Below are 16366 nucleotides of genomic sequence, written 5' to 3'. Positions count from 1 at the left end.
ATGTTGGGTGGACTAAAGGAACTTTAAGTTTGCCATGATCTTAACATACAGCTATTAGATATGCAAGATTCTGTTAGTACTTAAGAAGGCGTTATCAAGCAACTGAACCACTAAAATGGGAGAATAAATAAGTTAAATTTCAAGATAGAGTTTAAATTTTTGAATAGTTTAATTCATTACATTTTAAATGCAACCAAAATTTTCAAAGTTACTTTGAGCATGAAGGCAATACTAGGAAATCTAAGCATACACATACTCTATGATACAACAATTCAGTTCTAGATATATACCCAACAGAAATGTTTCCATATTTCCCCAACAGGCATGTTCCAGAAGATTTAGTGTAGGGCCATTGATAATAGCCCCGAACTGGTAGCTATCTAAATGTCCATCAAGAAGATAAATGAGAACAAGTAATCTTTATTTCAATAGTGTAAATCAGCAAATAAATGCATTCTCCCCTGAAAGTCAGACCCAAAGGAGCATATAGTATATAATTATATTTATATAAGGGATAAGAACAGTAAAGACTAATCTATGTAATCAGATGTCAAGATAGTTGGTTTCCTAAATAATACTAAACAGCATCATAAAGAGGACTTCAAGATGCTGATGATGGCCTGATTCTTGAGTTGTGCTTCTAGTTTTTTCAGTTAGTCAAAATGTATTGGGCCATATACTTATGAACAAAATCTATTTTTTATATGTATACTGCACTTTAACAAAAAACTTTTAAATTTTGATTGCTAACTATTTTAGATTAGTACGTTTTCTTTATCAAACTTCATAATGTAAATACAGAATTAGATTTTTTAAAAAAACCTTCCCAATATATAAGGTATATATCATTGTGTCTCTCTGGTTCAGTCATTCCAATAACGGCCATGTCGCTGATTAATTCTCTTCTACTAGTAATAAGTCACCCTCCCTGGATAGGAATATTCTACAATAGGCTGATAATATTTTCTTTAACTTTTGGATAAAGTGATTGCTCCTTGGGTGGACCTATAACCTCAAGTTAGACCACTTCAGTCTTATTTGGAGAATAGAGCTGTGCATGTTGCTCACAGGTGATAATAAAAAATATAGGTAATACTAAATTCTAAAGCCATAGACACAAAAGGCATGTGCCTGTCCCTAGCACAGACCATGCAGTATTAAGAGGAATAGCCACTAGCCAGAGGGCCGATTCCTTCGTCATCACAAGTTAAGTCCTCCAAGTAGTCATCTGCAGCCCACAGCATCTCTCTCAACACAGAAAGGATCAGAACATCCTTTGGAGAGTACAGCTCCCACTCTGAGGAATAATTACTGACCACCAAGATATCAGAGAGAGCAAATCCAAGTTCTTTGTGGACGGTGTGTACCTGCAATGTAAAAATCAAAACTCAGAAATATCAAAATAGAGAAAAATATTTTATATTAATATAAACTATGAAAGCAATAGCAATAAGTAGGAACTCAGCAATAATTTCCTGGTTGGATAAAATGGAGGCTAGAGATCTGGTCCCATTAGGTGCTCTCTTAAAGTGATTCAAAGGTCAACCTTGAATATAACTGCTAATTTCACTTAAAGAAAAATATGTGGAAAGCAAATGGGGGAGGGATCCTAATGAACTAAAGTGGAGAGCTACAACAGCTTTGGTGGTGAGTGTAGCCTGGGAAATATATGTCTGATAAGGTGTGGACCTTTACCCCTGAATCATATATGGTACTACAAACAAATATTAGCTCAATTTATGCACACATACACACATCAGTTAAGAGCAAATACCAATTAAATGCAAAAGCTAACTAATAGTTCTATATAGTCACCTTGAAGTTGAAGTATTTACTATGCATATACAACAGTGCCCATAATTTCTCAGTTTTCTTTAAAAGAAATATTCTCAGGGTAAGCCTATTTTGTTTGACTAGTTTAATGTTGACGTTTAATTCTCGCTTAGGTGAGTGTGCTTAAAGATTCCAAATAGGGCTCTGTGACTGCTTAACACAGTCAATAAGCATTGGCAAATTATTTGTGTGTTTTTGTTTTTTCAGCTACAAAATGTGGCAAGGACAATCCCAATCTCTTAAGTATTGAAAAAGGAAATCAACCACATATTTATTGCTAAAAAATATTAGCCAGCATTATCTCTGCCCAACTTCCTGCTTCCTGTTGACTCCAGCCTCCAACCACATGAGTGACAGATTAATTTTTGGAGGCTTAACTGTAGTCATATAGTTACTTGAAAAAAAAAAAAAATTCTTTGCCCATAGTGTGCCTAATTAAGCAAGTTCACCTCACTTTATTTTCTCACTTAGGTTTAGTTTTATTTTCTCACTTTATTTCCCTATACAAGGATCCAACTTTTCACTACTGAACAATTCCTCATTTCCCAACATGTCTTTTCCTGCACTGACTTAAGCTGTTCCATACCATGAATTTTTCATCCTATTTATCTCTTTACTATCTAAAATACTACTACTTTTTTGAAAGTCTTTACTTAGTGCCACCCATTAAATCTTTCCCCATGCTTCAGTATTTTTCTTCTAATGATTTTATTTTTAATCATTTTATGATATTAATCATAATCATATAATATTCTTTTGTCAACATTTTCTTGTCCTACTCCCTTCATCCTGTCACTTCTACCTATAAAAGTATAAGCTTTTTGATTCAGGGAAGTTGTTTTATTGTTATTTATATCTAATTAGAAACTAGCACACTGGGTTACTCATTAAAGGCAATAAATACTTGTTGAACTGAACATACTGAGTTAAATTGCAATAAACAAGTATCTTTGTCAGTATACAAATAAATAGATCTTTAATTTTTAAAATTTGGGATTTTTATTTTTTTTTAAGCTCAGTATATTTATAAATATATTTCTATTTTTATAAACAGTAATCTCTTATGATTATGGTAACACACTCCAGAAAAATATGTTTACAAAAGACATCATTCATTACCTTAGACTTCACAGGCACACATTTGTGTATGTCTACAAGGTCATTCTCTGTAATCAGATCCAAGCTATCCACATTCGTGAGCAAAGCCATATGTACCACACCTATGCCAAGCATATGCATATTGTTTTAGCATTAAGAACAGCATCAGTATTTTTCAGTTAATGAGCTATCAACTATACAATATCCTTTTGAGAAGACTCTCACAAGCCCATGAGAAAACATCCCCTTCAAATTCATGAGTATCTGGAGTTCCTCTATCATAGGAAGTCTCCTTCATTGCCTTCCATGATAAGAAAGGAACTTCAAATTAAGCTATTTACCTTTTTCAAAGGTAATTAAAATTTATGCTAAAATACTGCTGATTGATTTCAGATCTTAGACAGTTGTTTTTATGGAGACCAGAGAAAATCACCAAAGCACTCAAATAAACAAGATGAAGAACATACTTTAAAAAAAATCCAAAGACATAGACTATGTCAAAGCAGCACAAATAAAATATTCCAGTGGTACAATGTTGGCTAGCACCTGTCTGTAGCCCACCCAGCAGTGGCTCTTTCCCAAAATGAATGGAAATTAAGGTCAAGAAAAGTCACTGTGGGTGTATCCTGTTCAGCCCTTATGTTACCTCTCCCTACCTTATATTTTATTTTTTATCTATTTTTTCTTACTGAATTGTTATTTTCTGCTGTCTAATCCTATAATGCCCACAGGGAAATCTAGGACAGTAGGTACATAAAAACATGCTCAGAGTAATTAGTACTCTACTGAACGCTTTGTTTATAATAATTTGTTCAATCCCTACAATAAATCTGAGGTAGATGCCATTATCATACTAATTTTATAAATTAGGAAGCCAAGGTCCTGAAAATTCAAGTAATTTACATAAAGTCAAACAGCTGGTGAATACACAAGTTGACCAAATCACATTGATGGGCTATGGAAAACTCACATGTACAAATTCTTAAGTTCTCCATGCTGTCTAGAAACTATTCTACAGTGCAGTGTAATCTTGTATCCTTAGTGTAAAGGTAGAATGAGACTCACCACACTTTATCACATCCCTTCGAATTTGTTTAATCTTTGCCATCATTTCATGAGACAAGTGTTCAACAGAGTTGGCATCTAATACAAATGCCACACAGTGGATTCTGTCCTTCAGTGAAGGGTTGTTAATATAGTCACTGTGCCCTGGTGTAATTGGTTTAGTGTGATTAAACTGTAGGATAAACATAAAGCAACATATTAATCAGTGAATATTTATGAGCACATAGTATACAGCCAACACCTGTGCCAGTGCATGAAACAGTGCTGAACAACACAAATGCTTGTTTTTGAGAATAACAACCTATATAGGGAAGACAGGCTGACTTATCCTTGCAAGTTGCTATCAACCTTTCACCTAACCAGGTAAACTGCCAAGAAAGGTAGAATCTCAGAGATAAAAAAAAAATAGGGAAAGGAGCCCACCCTGGGGGCACAGGGGATTAAATAAAGCACAGCACTACAAAGCTGGCACTAGCCTCTTCAGCACAAGTTTAATCCCTGGCCATGGAGGTGACCCACATGGCACAACAGAACTCTCCTGTCTCACTCCCCTCAGCAATGTCCTTCAGTCATCTGCCTGTTCTGTTCCTCTGGCCTGTATCCCAGTTCTATATGCATAAATAAATAAGTCTTTTTAAAAATGGGGAGAGTTAGAGGAAGAGAGAGGGATCTGAGGGAGGGAGGAATGTAGATGACTGTGGTGATGAAGTATGGGCAAATGGGGGAGAAGGGAAGTAAACATTGTTTAAAAAGGAACAGAATGTAAATAGATATACAAATTAATAAATTTAATAAAAAAGAAAAAAATAGGGAAGTTAATCTGATACACTGAATTAGGATCAGACAGAAGCAGCAGTATAGCCAGAGGAAGAGCTAAGTATATTCAGAAAGAATCCTTAGATCATCAAGTTGAATGTAAAGGGTTGAAATGGTTCAAACTGAGGCATATTTATTCTTGAATTAGCAATTGCTCTGCTAGGAGCATGTATCATAAATATGCTGGCAAAAACACAAAGTGACATATGTGCAGGGCTGTCTACCTCAAGACAGTTCCAGCAAAATCTGTCAATAACAAAGAGTACTTTATCACTTCCCTATGAAATCTGAATAAATAAAAAAAATTTTTAATGTGTTTTTGGATATATAAAGATGCAAATCAACTTTCAATATTAAAACTTATTGTAGTTTCAATCAAGTAGTAACATAAACAATAAAATATAATAAATCAAAAATACAAACAATAAGGCAAAACACAAATGAAGTCACTTGAAAAGTACGTATAAAAATAGTCAAGATAGGGCCCTCCCTGGTGGCGCAGCGGGTTAAAGCACTGCACTAAGAAGCTAAAGCCAAGTCCGCATGAGTTTGATTCCCGCCTGCCCCGGAGGTGACCACATGGCGAGGCAGACCTCTCCTGACCTGCCTGCTGCTCCCCTCAGCAGTGTACTTCATCTGCCTGTTCTGCTTGCCACTCTGTCTCTGGTGAAGCCTCTCACCGCCCCTGAGCCTCTGGCCTGTACCCCAGTTCTGTATGCACAAATAAATAAATCTTAAAGAAAAAAAAAAAGATAAGAATGTCCCTTTAAAAAAAAAAAATAGTCAAGACATACAAATAAGTAAAAAGAATAATGAATATGATTTTTTCCATTGTGTACTCCAGATATAATTAATTGTTATGATGATTTTTTAAAAACATGTTAATTAAGGCAAAAATAATAATTTTAAAAATCAGTTAAAATTTCTCTATTATTAAATAAGTCTTATACCTGATATCTGTCAGGAACGTGGCCTTTTAAGATGGAGACTATGTCATCCATATGCAGTCCTTCCCCTTCCTCACACAGTCCCATTGAGTCACACAGAATAAATGGCAGGAGGTTGCCATCTTTTCCTTCCTTAATGGAATATGTCCTGTACTACAGAGGAGAAGAAACAACTTTAAGAGGTAATTAAAAAAAGAAAAGAACTAAATTGTGATGATGTCTGCATGCCAACAGATGTATTAACTAAAAGTTTTTAAGTCTAAGTAACTTGAACAAGTAAACAAAGGTTTTGACTGAGAATGGACTTACCATCTTTGATGTTCCACTTGGATCAGAGCCAACCAAAACCTGGTGGGTTACACGACCTTGGAAAACAGACTTCACTGAGTTGACAAAGCTAGACTTCCCAGCTCCAGTTGGACCCAACAACAGAATTCGCATTTGGTGAACCAGATTTCCATATGGCTGGTAAGTCCTTATCGCAGACAATAAACTCTCCCTGAGCCTTTTTAGGCAATGCAAATTTTAACAGTTGACAGAGTTAGTATACAAGACCTTACCATAAATTTTCCCAAAATTCGTTTTCTATTATTATAGTATACTATCTGTTTTTCATTTGCAATTTATTTTCTAGTATAAAGGGACAGCAAATTGTTCTACCTCAAATTCTATTGCAAAAGAATCATAAGATTAACTGAAATCAGATACAAATCTTTCAGATTTAAGTTACTAGACTATATGAATTTAAGAATAAATATCAATTATGAAGATAAACTGTCAACAATATCAAAAATAGATTTCAAACACCACAATAATATATGTAACTATGAAGTTTGTGGAATTATAACAATTTCTAATGTGGTCTGGAAGTTTATAATAGGTATCCTCCAATTGCATTCCCTAAAATAGCTGAAACTAACTGTAAAAATACAGACATGCAGCGAAATAATAACTCTTAATTACATAAAAACATTACATGGAATGCCTCTACAGAAAGCTGATTTTATTTTGACATTACTATTACTGAAGTTTTGTGATTATAAAAAGTTATATTTGCTCTTGATGATCTATGTTATCTGTTATAATTTGTGCAAAAAAATTTAGACAGCTTATAGAGTGTCTAAGATATAAAACTGTAATAAAACATTAAAGACATTGACTTACTCAGTGACATTTTTCATTCTCCTTTCACTTAGTATATCTAGGGAAATAATCAAAAGATAGTGAAGATTACAATAATCAAAAGATAGTGTTGAATGACTGGTACACTGACTATCAAAGAATTCACAAGGGAAAATACAAAAATAGTCCTTCCGTGAAAAATTGCAACGAGTCAAAAGCAAGTAAAAAAAAAAAGTGACATATCTCTTTAACACCATCTCATTTGTAGAGATCAGTGTTAAAAGTAGGGGAGACACTCCAAAGTCAGGGGATCTTTTCTCACCCAATTATTCAATAGAATGCAGGAGATAGAACTGAGGTCCTTTCTGAATCAGAAGAAAGAATAAATCACTCAAATGGAAGCAATAACAAGTAATAAACAAATCTGAGCTTAAGGTTTCCACAGCAACACTACATCAGTACCTTGGTAACATTCAAACATCTTCCCAAATAAGATATGATCTAAGAATTATGTATTCTGATAATTCAAGCATAAAGACCACAAACAAGTAGTATAGAACATGCAAATATTTAAGGAATATTATTTTCAGGCACTCCTCTTTTACATGGATAAGTGTAAACAAGTATTTCATAAAATAAATATAAATGGCCAATACATATGCTAATGATTGTTAATGATCATAGATAAGCAAAAAAGAAATTAGAAACCACCTTTGACTACAAATTGCCAAAAATTTTAAAAGTTGATAATACCAAGAATGTCAAGGTTGCAGGGAAAGTGACATTTCTATAAAATCCTTGGCCATACTACAGACAACTGAAGTGTTTTAAAGGTATCCATCAAAATGCAAATGTGCATAATCCTTAAACAGCAATTATTCTTCCAGGAAGTCATCATAAGAAGTGCATATTGTATGCATACGTATATTGTAGGAACACTGTTTATAACAGTAAATATTGGAAACAATTTAAATGTCCTTTATTAGAAACATTAATTTTGGACTTTTGATATAATGCATACCGTGGGAAACTGTATCAGAAATGATCCAGAATCAGTCAAAGAAAACATCAATTATTTCAAGTCCTGGTTTCCGTTCAAGAGAATATCACTATCTCACTATCTCAATGTTTACTTTTCTCTCTCTCTCTCTTTCTCCCCCCCTTCCTCTTTCCCTATTTTTTCCCTTTTGTCATGAATCTAATGATTGCCTTAGCAAATAATTTGTGGCCAGATTTCACTTTGGATCACCTGGTGATAAAGACAAGTGAAAATATCATTTTTTCCTCAAGAGGAGTCAGGTCCTACAAACATAGAGGAAAGAACATTATAGGTTTATCTGATGAAACTTACCTTCAATTCGAAAAACTCCACACTCTTGAATAGAAAGAGCTTCCTCTTGAGGAAGCCCAAGTTTTTCCATTGTATTTGCATTTATAATCAGCTCTTGTCTACCTAAATGTATGCAGAATTCAGGTATCCGGTAATCCTTATTATTATCAACAAACAAATAGGAAGTTTTATGACATCCTATTTTGCATTCTGAAATTGTAGTCTCATGAAAGAAAAAAATGACGATGGGCACTTTACGATTTTGCTGAAAGCCTTCCCGTATATGTGCCCCCAAAACACGATTTCCGCAATGAACTAGTATTAAAGCAGGTCCTTGATCATTGCATCCAGCAAGCAAATCACGAGGAATACTTTGGGCAGTAACCTTATTAAGAAGACTAAATTGTTTTCCTCCAAAATAATTTTGCAGTTTCTTTTCTTGCGTCCATTCCAGACAAGTTGTCAATGCCATACTTCCCGATCTAGTGTAAAATCAAATAATTTCCCATTAAATATTGAAAAACAGATAAAACATAGTGTCACATATTATTTACTGTTACCTGTGAATCTATTAAACAGAAATGGGTGAACAGATAAGGAAAATACCAGACAGTTTTTTATTCTAAATGATTTTTTTTAATTAAAAAAAATGCTATTGTGGCGCCCTTAAACGTGGGGCTTCAACAGAAATCCCAACAGGAACCTGAAGGTAAGTTCTTTCTCTCTCTCTCTTAGGAAGGCTAGGATTCTGCCTAGGGATTACAGGCTCCCCTCTGTGAAGGAATACAGAGTTAGGAAAGTCAGGAATCACAGAACTTATAAAGTAATCTTTGCTATGAGTCAAAATCAGTCCAAGAAAAGATGACTTTCTGTTGTTAAGCATACTCTTGATAAGTGTAATATTAACTCAATTCATTCCCAGTTGATAGCCTTTTTAGACTTTGTAAAAATGTGTTGTCCTTGGCTCCCTGAAAACCGGAGCTTAGATACAAAAGCTTGGAAAAAAGTGAGAAAGATGAAGCTGTATTACTCCCACCATGTGCCTGACAATGTGCCTGTTAAAGCATTTACCTTGTGGAGACTCTTGAAATATATGCTAGATCCTTTGCCAGAGCCACAAGTTATTAATAAAAGACTAAAAGAGATTCATAATGCTGCCTCAAATAAAACTACGCCTCTTTTACACAAACCTAGTTCTAAGGCTTTTGTGGCAAATCCAGTGGACATAAATCAGGCTGATAATAAAATGTAAAAAAAAAATCATCCAAAAAGTAAGGAATGAGTTGACCCAAAAACAAAACAACAACAAAAAAAAAAGAGAGAAAAAGAAAAAGAAAAAAAAATCCTAAAATGATGAATATGCTCAAGTATGCTCTAACCAGTCTCTTTCCTTTAAGAAAATTTAAAAACTTAACAGTGACATTGTGCAAGTATGCTAACAGTATTTTTTATAAGAAGGCATTCAGTCTTAATTTTGCTATTTCTTTAAAATTTTTCCTTTTATTCCTTTTTTTCTGTTTTTATTTTTATTACTATTTTTATCATTTTGGCCTATATAATTAAAACTGCAGTTACACAGGATTCCATGTGGAGTAACAACAAAAACTGTCTGTGTCTATATGTTACATGTCTGTATGTCTTTTGTTTATGTTTAATTGTCTTGGCCTCGAGGTGTTCTAAATTGGTTTAAATGGTACCTATAAATATTATAAGCAAACAAAAATGTAATGTTTATAATAACTGACTTGTTTTAAAACAGGTTATATCTATATAATTTTTTTCTCTCTTATTTGGGTTAATAATGTCAGATAAATAAAGGTTTTAAATAATTAAGGTTTTAAAATTTTTTTTAGTTATTAAACATAATAACTAAAAGGCTATGGTTTAACTGTGAATATCATCATTACTGTTATTTTTGTTTGTTTTTGTGACAAAGCTTCCCAAAATCCTAAATTAAAATATAACTTGGTAACTCACCACTTGGTTCATTAAAGGAAATTTTGTGGAACCTCAGTAGAGCTCCTGAGACACTCCACAGAATTTCTCTCATTAAAAAAAATAAATAAATAATATATATATAAATTTAACATATATAATAAAAAACTAAAAAGGAAGCATTGTCACTTAAAAATAATAAAATAAGAGGTAATTCTTTGACATAAACACAACTGTTATCATTGCTTTTCTAAAACATGTATAAAAATCTTATTTTTATGTATGTATGTTAATCATTGTCCTACAATAAGGAGCCATAAAATAATAATAATAACTAATAATAATAATCTGGTAAATGGAGATTGTTACAAGATTTATGGACTATTAATGGTATCATAGAAACAATGGGGAGCCTCAAGACAGGGCTGCCATCTCCATTGCAGTCCCTAAAGGGGACCCAGTTACTGTAATAGACCTCCAGAACTGTTTTTTCACCATCCCTTTGGCCTCACAAGATTGTAAAAGATTTGCCTTTAGCATTCTATCACCTAATCTTCAGCACCCATATCAGAGGTTTCAATAGTGGAAGGTACTACCAGAGGGAATGAAAAATAGTCCCACCTTGTGTCAAAATTTTGTAGATCAGGCTTTACTAAGATTTAGGGAGACATTCCCACAGGTTTACATTTTAATTAGTCACTCGCTATATGCCTTACTAAACGAGGCTCTTCATGCCTTGACTTCCTGCTTGCTAGACTTTGGGCTAGTCATAGCCCCTGAGAAAATCCAGACCTCACCGCCAATCAATTATCTGGGATGTGTAATTCACACTAATTCGATAACTCCCCAGCATTTACAGCTGAGGGTTGATGCTTTAAAAACGCTAAATGGGGCCCTCCCTGGTGGCACAGCGGGTTAAAGCACTGCATTGAGAAACTAAAGCCACTTCCGCATGAGTTCGATCCCGCCTGCCCCGAGGTGACCACATGGCTTGGCAGACCTCTCCTGACCCGCCCGCTGCTCCCCTCAGCAGTGTACTTCGTAGATCTGCCTGTTCTGCTCCCCTCTCTGTCTCTGGTGAAGCCTCTCACCCTCCGCATCTCTGGTCTGTACCCCAGTTCTGTATGAATAAATAAATAAATCTTTATAAAAAAAAAAAAACACTAAATGACTTCCAAAAATTGTTAGGAGATATTAACTGGACTCGACCCTATTTCAGGCTTACAACTGATGATCTTCCGCCTCTGTTTCTCATTCTGAGAGGCAGTGCGGATCCTAGATGTCCTAGGCAGCTGACTGATGAGGCAAAGAAGGCTCTTGAAAAAATTAATACAGCTGTTAACAAACAACAGCTACACAGGCTTGATTACACTAAAACCTGGGACCTTGTAATCCTGCCTACACACCCGTTTTATGGCAACAGGGCCCACTAGAGTGGCTGTACCTTCCTTTTACCACAAAAAAAGTTTGTTTGTGCTTATCCATCATTAGTGGCTTCATTAATTGTCAAGGGCTGTAGGAGGAGTGTGGAACTTTTCGGTCGAAAATTTCAATCTCTTATAATACCCTACAATAAGGAACAGCTTGATGTGCTGTTACAATTTGATGACAATTGGCAGGTTTCTACTTAGTCCTTTATGTGGGATATCAAGTTTCACCTTCCCCCTGACCCTTTGTTGCACTTCTTAAAGGAACATACTGTCGGGGGACCGAGACCAGGACTTTGCCTCCTATGCACAAAACAACACTTGATTGGAACTTAGAGTAAACATCCTGGTTGAGAATGCAGTACAGCCGAATCCCTTCCCCCACTCCTTCCTTTCCAGCTCAGCAAGCTTTGGCGCCAAAGAGACAAAGAGCTGACGATGGATCCCTCCCCCCCACACCCCCCCACACCCCCAACCCCCGCCTTTCTGCAAGCTTAAATACCCGCACCCTGCTCAATAAACTTGAGACCTTGACACGATCCAGACTGACTCTGTCTTTCTTTATGCGCCTGGTCTCCTTTCTCTCTCCCCCCATTGGTTCTACAGGAGGCGCCCCCTTGAGACCCACGAATTACTAGGCCTGCTGGACGGATCAGGAAAACTCAACTTCGTCCATGTTTCTATAGATACATACTCACATCTGATCATGGCCACTACAAGGCCTGGCGAAGCCTCTAAAGATGTTTCTCAACACTTAATGTCATGCTTTGCTTATGCTGGGAAGCCCTGTGCCTTAAAAACTGACAATGCACCAGCATATAGAACTGCCTTCAAAAAAATGTTTATGCTTCCTTTACAATTTCCCATACTATGGGAATTCCTTATAACCCACAAGGACAGGCCATCGTTGAGAGAGCTCATCAGACTTTAAAATCCCAAATCTTAAAATTACATCTGATTTCAAATACAGCTCCCCCCATCACATCCTTAACCATGCTCTTTTTGTTCTCAATTTTCTCAATCGTGATGCCTCGGGGACCTCCCCTATGGAAAGACATTGGAAGCCTGAGGGCTCAGAGCCAAAACCTCTAGTTAAATGGAAGGGTCTTTTAACTGGAACCTAGAAAGGGCCAGATCCACTCCTTACAACAGGGAGAGGCTATGCTTGTATTTTCCCACAGAACCTAGATTCGCCCACATGGGTTCCTGACAGATTTGTCATTATGTCCCTCCACGACAACACAAACCAGTCACCGCCTAGGACAGCTCCTGGCAGCTGCAAACACACGATCACCCAGAAGATGAATGCTGCAGCCCAGATGCGATTTTGGCTCCACCCTTTCGCCACCTCTGCCTGCAGAAGGACGTTAGCGACCATCACACACCCTCTTCAGAATCAGCGGCCCCCGCCCCCGTCATGAGGGCTCTTGGGGAAATATTCCAACGTGGGTTCAGGTTAAAAACCTGAGTCGTCAAGCCTCTCAATGGGCAAGACAGCAAGGGATGCCGCCCTCCCCAGAGAATCTCCTACTGGCTATGATCACTATTCTCACTTGGCGGGTACCCATTACCCTCGCATCTCAATACTGGACCTATAATCCTGATCCTCCTATACTGCACCCTACTCCATGGAACTCTCCTTCACCCCTTCGAGTGTTTACTAATTTCTCTAACCTTCTTGGAGGTGTTTCAGATTCCTTCCTCAGACATAAAACCAGCTCTAACTTTTCCTTCCATGGTCGCGTAGATTCTATGCCCTTATGCTTCTCCATTATGCATCACCATTCTACCCCTTAATTATCACCCCTGTCTTCCCCTTAATTATCACACCTTACTAACTGACACTCCCATCTACGACTTCATCAAGAGCTCATGGCACCATCAATTGTGGGTCCTGCAGATGCTGACCATCAGGCTCTCCAACTACCAGGACCTGGTAGCGACTTTGCCCCCAACTTTCCTTCCTAATTGCACTGACATTTCACTTCCAGAAAGAAGACAAGTCTGCGATCACATTGACCGCTGAGATGGATACCCTCCCTGGCCCTCTTGTGCCTTTTACCCTGCAGGCTTGCGTCTAGCCCCTATCAATAACTCAACATATATTTTTGATCCTTCAGCAGCAGGTGCAGCTACAATCAAGCTGTCTGGCCCACCAAATCCCACCAACTTCCGGGACAAATTGATTTCTGGAACTATATACCATTGGAATAATTCTTTTGCCCCTCGTAATGAAATTCTCTCTCGTTGGTATAGCTATGGCTGGGTTGCTCCTTCCTTCCTTTTTTCTACCCTCCATGGTATTGTGATTCATACTGAACTTTATCGTTTATTTGCAGCAGCAGCACCTATTTCTCTTATTCGTCCCCATTCCCCCAAAAACATTTCCTTTGTCAGGGCCTGTGTCGGACCTCCCTACACTCTGTTAATTCAGGAACCAGCAATCTCCAAATTCTTCACATCCACAAGACCTACAGCATCACCTGCCTCGGCTGCCGCCTTACCAACTGCCTGGATCCTTCCGTGGGCATGATTACTTTTATGATCGTCCATCAACCCCTTTACATAGTCCTGCCTGTCGAGCTCAACGGCCAGTGGTATGATGACTCAGGCACCTGCGCTCTCCAGCTCATCAACAACGGCCTGAGACGTCCAAAACGTTTTGTACTCATTCTGGGCATTACCGCCTTGATTTCCATTATTGCCTCTGTAGCAGTTTCCACCACTGCCCTTGTGCAACAAGTCCATACAGCCCATCATGTTAATGACCTCTCTCGTAATGTTTCCCAGGCTCTCGCTTTTCAAGAGCACATTGATAAAAAGTTTGAGGCTCGAATTAATGTTCTAGAGGAGATGGTTATTTATATTGGTAACCAGATCCAACACATTAAATCTCACCTTACTACTCGCTGTCATATTGATTTTAAGTGGATCTGTGTTACTCCCCATCAGTATAACTCCTCTTCTGTTCCATGGAAAAATGTTAAAAATCATTTGCTTGGTGTATGGAATAATACTGATGTTTCCCTTGACATGTCTTCCTTACAGGATGCAATTAAACTTACCAGCCTTTCCTACACTCCTGCTGCCTCTCCTGCTGAAGTTGCTGACTCTTTTCTCTCTGCTCTCCAACATTACACCTCTACAACTGCTTGGTTCTCACTCCCCTCCTTGATTAATTTTGGCATTTCCCTCCTAATCATCCTCTCTCTCCTGTGTATATTTCCAGTCCTTCCTTGTCTGAGCCCTCTTCACAGCCCTCAGAAAGACCCATGTTGAATTAAAGGCGTTTTAGCTCTGATTTCAAAACAAAAAAGGGGGAAATGACACAAGCTATGCAACGTCCATCGTCTGACAGATTCCGGGTGGATTGGGATAAGCTCTGAAAAATCAGACTGTCCACTGCTAACTTATGTTATGACCTCCCTTTTTTGTATAAACATAGTATCAAAATATTCTGAGCAACATTCAGTTTATAACTGGACTGTCTTAGCCACACAGGCAGCTGCCTGGTTCAGGCAAGCTGCCCCAGGAGGAGAAATTCCTCTGTCTCCTGAGACAAAAGGCAAGCCCAGGAGAAATAAGACCCCAGGACATAAAAACTCCTGGGAAGCTTCCTTGGTTTCTTTAAATAAAAAAGCAAACCTCAGATAAGGCTCCCAGGGCATAATGGACAAATTTTAACCTTGACTACACGGGTGTTGTTTGATATACAACTGTACAACTTTCTCTTAATTTACTCCTTTTTAAAACAACCACTAACTACTCTCTGCTAGCCTTAAATTAGCCATAAGCTTTTCTTTAGACAATCACTGATAACACTGCTAACACAATTTATTACTACCCCAAAACCCCTAACAACCTTTTGCTAACAAGCTCACCCTTTCCCAGACCCCTCTTCCTTTGAGTGATAACTAGACAGCTGTATACATGATAACTATCACAAAACGTATAATCTATTATACCATAAATTGTTAAGAGAAGAATGCTTTTTCCCCTTGTCCTTGAGAATGTTTTATGGAGATATCACGTTAACTTACCTACGCATTACTGCAATTAACTACTCGTTACACAGTATAAATAAAGACCTGCTGAAGGGATAGCAGGAAGACTTGCACCCTATCCTGACTCTGGTGTCTTCCTCGCGCCTGCTCCTCTCTCCCTTTTTGGAATCTCCGCTCGCCGGCGCCTTCCCATCTTAGGGTCCTGCCTGTGCTGCCTCCAGACACCTCAAAAGTTGGAGCTGGTCTCCAACACTATTGCATGCAAGTAGCTAGAAAAGTAGAAAGTATAAGGTCAATTACCTGTTTGTTGAGTTTGTACAAGGGCTGGAACTGAAGCAATTGCTCTTTCTGGACAGTGATTCAAGCTAACATAGGAACAAAATGCCACAGCAATCTTGAAGCTTTTGAAACACAGAGAAAAAGAAACTGAAACCAAGTATGGCCAAGCCCAGCAGCAGCCTGCTAACTTCCGCAGAAAGAAACAAAAACAGATCCAGCTCATTTTAGAAAGTGAAGTTGGTAAAATAATATTGGGTGAATCAAATGAAGCCATATAGAAGGAAACCTAACTGTTCACTACATATTTAAGCAACTTTTGTTAAGAAAAATCCAGTCATTTTCTGTACCTGTAAATTAAAAAAGAAAAAAAGTGAGGTCTCTTAACTGCAGGATATATTTGTCAAATTTACCCACTTCTCTTGGTATTTGCTATCAGTTAATTCTGGACCAACATATTTCTTTATGTAAACTGCTAGAATAACCTCCAGATCAGTTTTGCTGGTTTGCTTG

At 37.4% G+C, this 16366-nt stretch overlaps 1 protein-coding gene across 1 annotated transcript; it reads right to left on the bottom strand.

Annotated features, from left to right (window-relative positions):
• Window positions 1–224: 224 nt before the first annotated feature.
• On the bottom strand, window positions 225–15977 carry IFI44 (interferon-induced protein 44). Its single transcript, XM_004679526.2, has 8 exons — window positions 15878–15977; window positions 8233–8693; window positions 6924–6960; window positions 6069–6264; window positions 5763–5912; window positions 3997–4168; window positions 2953–3053; window positions 225–1367 (listed from the first exon to the last, which is right to left on the bottom strand). The coding sequence occupies exons 2-8, from the start codon at window positions 8681–8683 to the stop codon at window positions 1158–1160; spliced, it is 1317 nt and encodes a 438-aa protein (XP_004679583.1). The 5' UTR covers window positions 8684–8693; window positions 15878–15977; the 3' UTR covers window positions 225–1157.
• Window positions 15978–16366: the final 389 nt, after the last annotated feature.

This window comes from Condylura cristata, unplaced genomic scaffold, assembly GCF_000260355.1.
Source record: "Condylura cristata isolate star-nosed mole 26May11 unplaced genomic scaffold, ConCri1.0 scaffold00008, whole genome shotgun sequence".
NCBI classification, from domain to species: Eukaryota; Metazoa; Chordata; class Mammalia; order Eulipotyphla; family Talpidae; genus Condylura; species Condylura cristata.
Note: the sequence above shows the minus strand (reverse complement) of the source record. Positions and strands in the feature narration are given on the sequence as shown.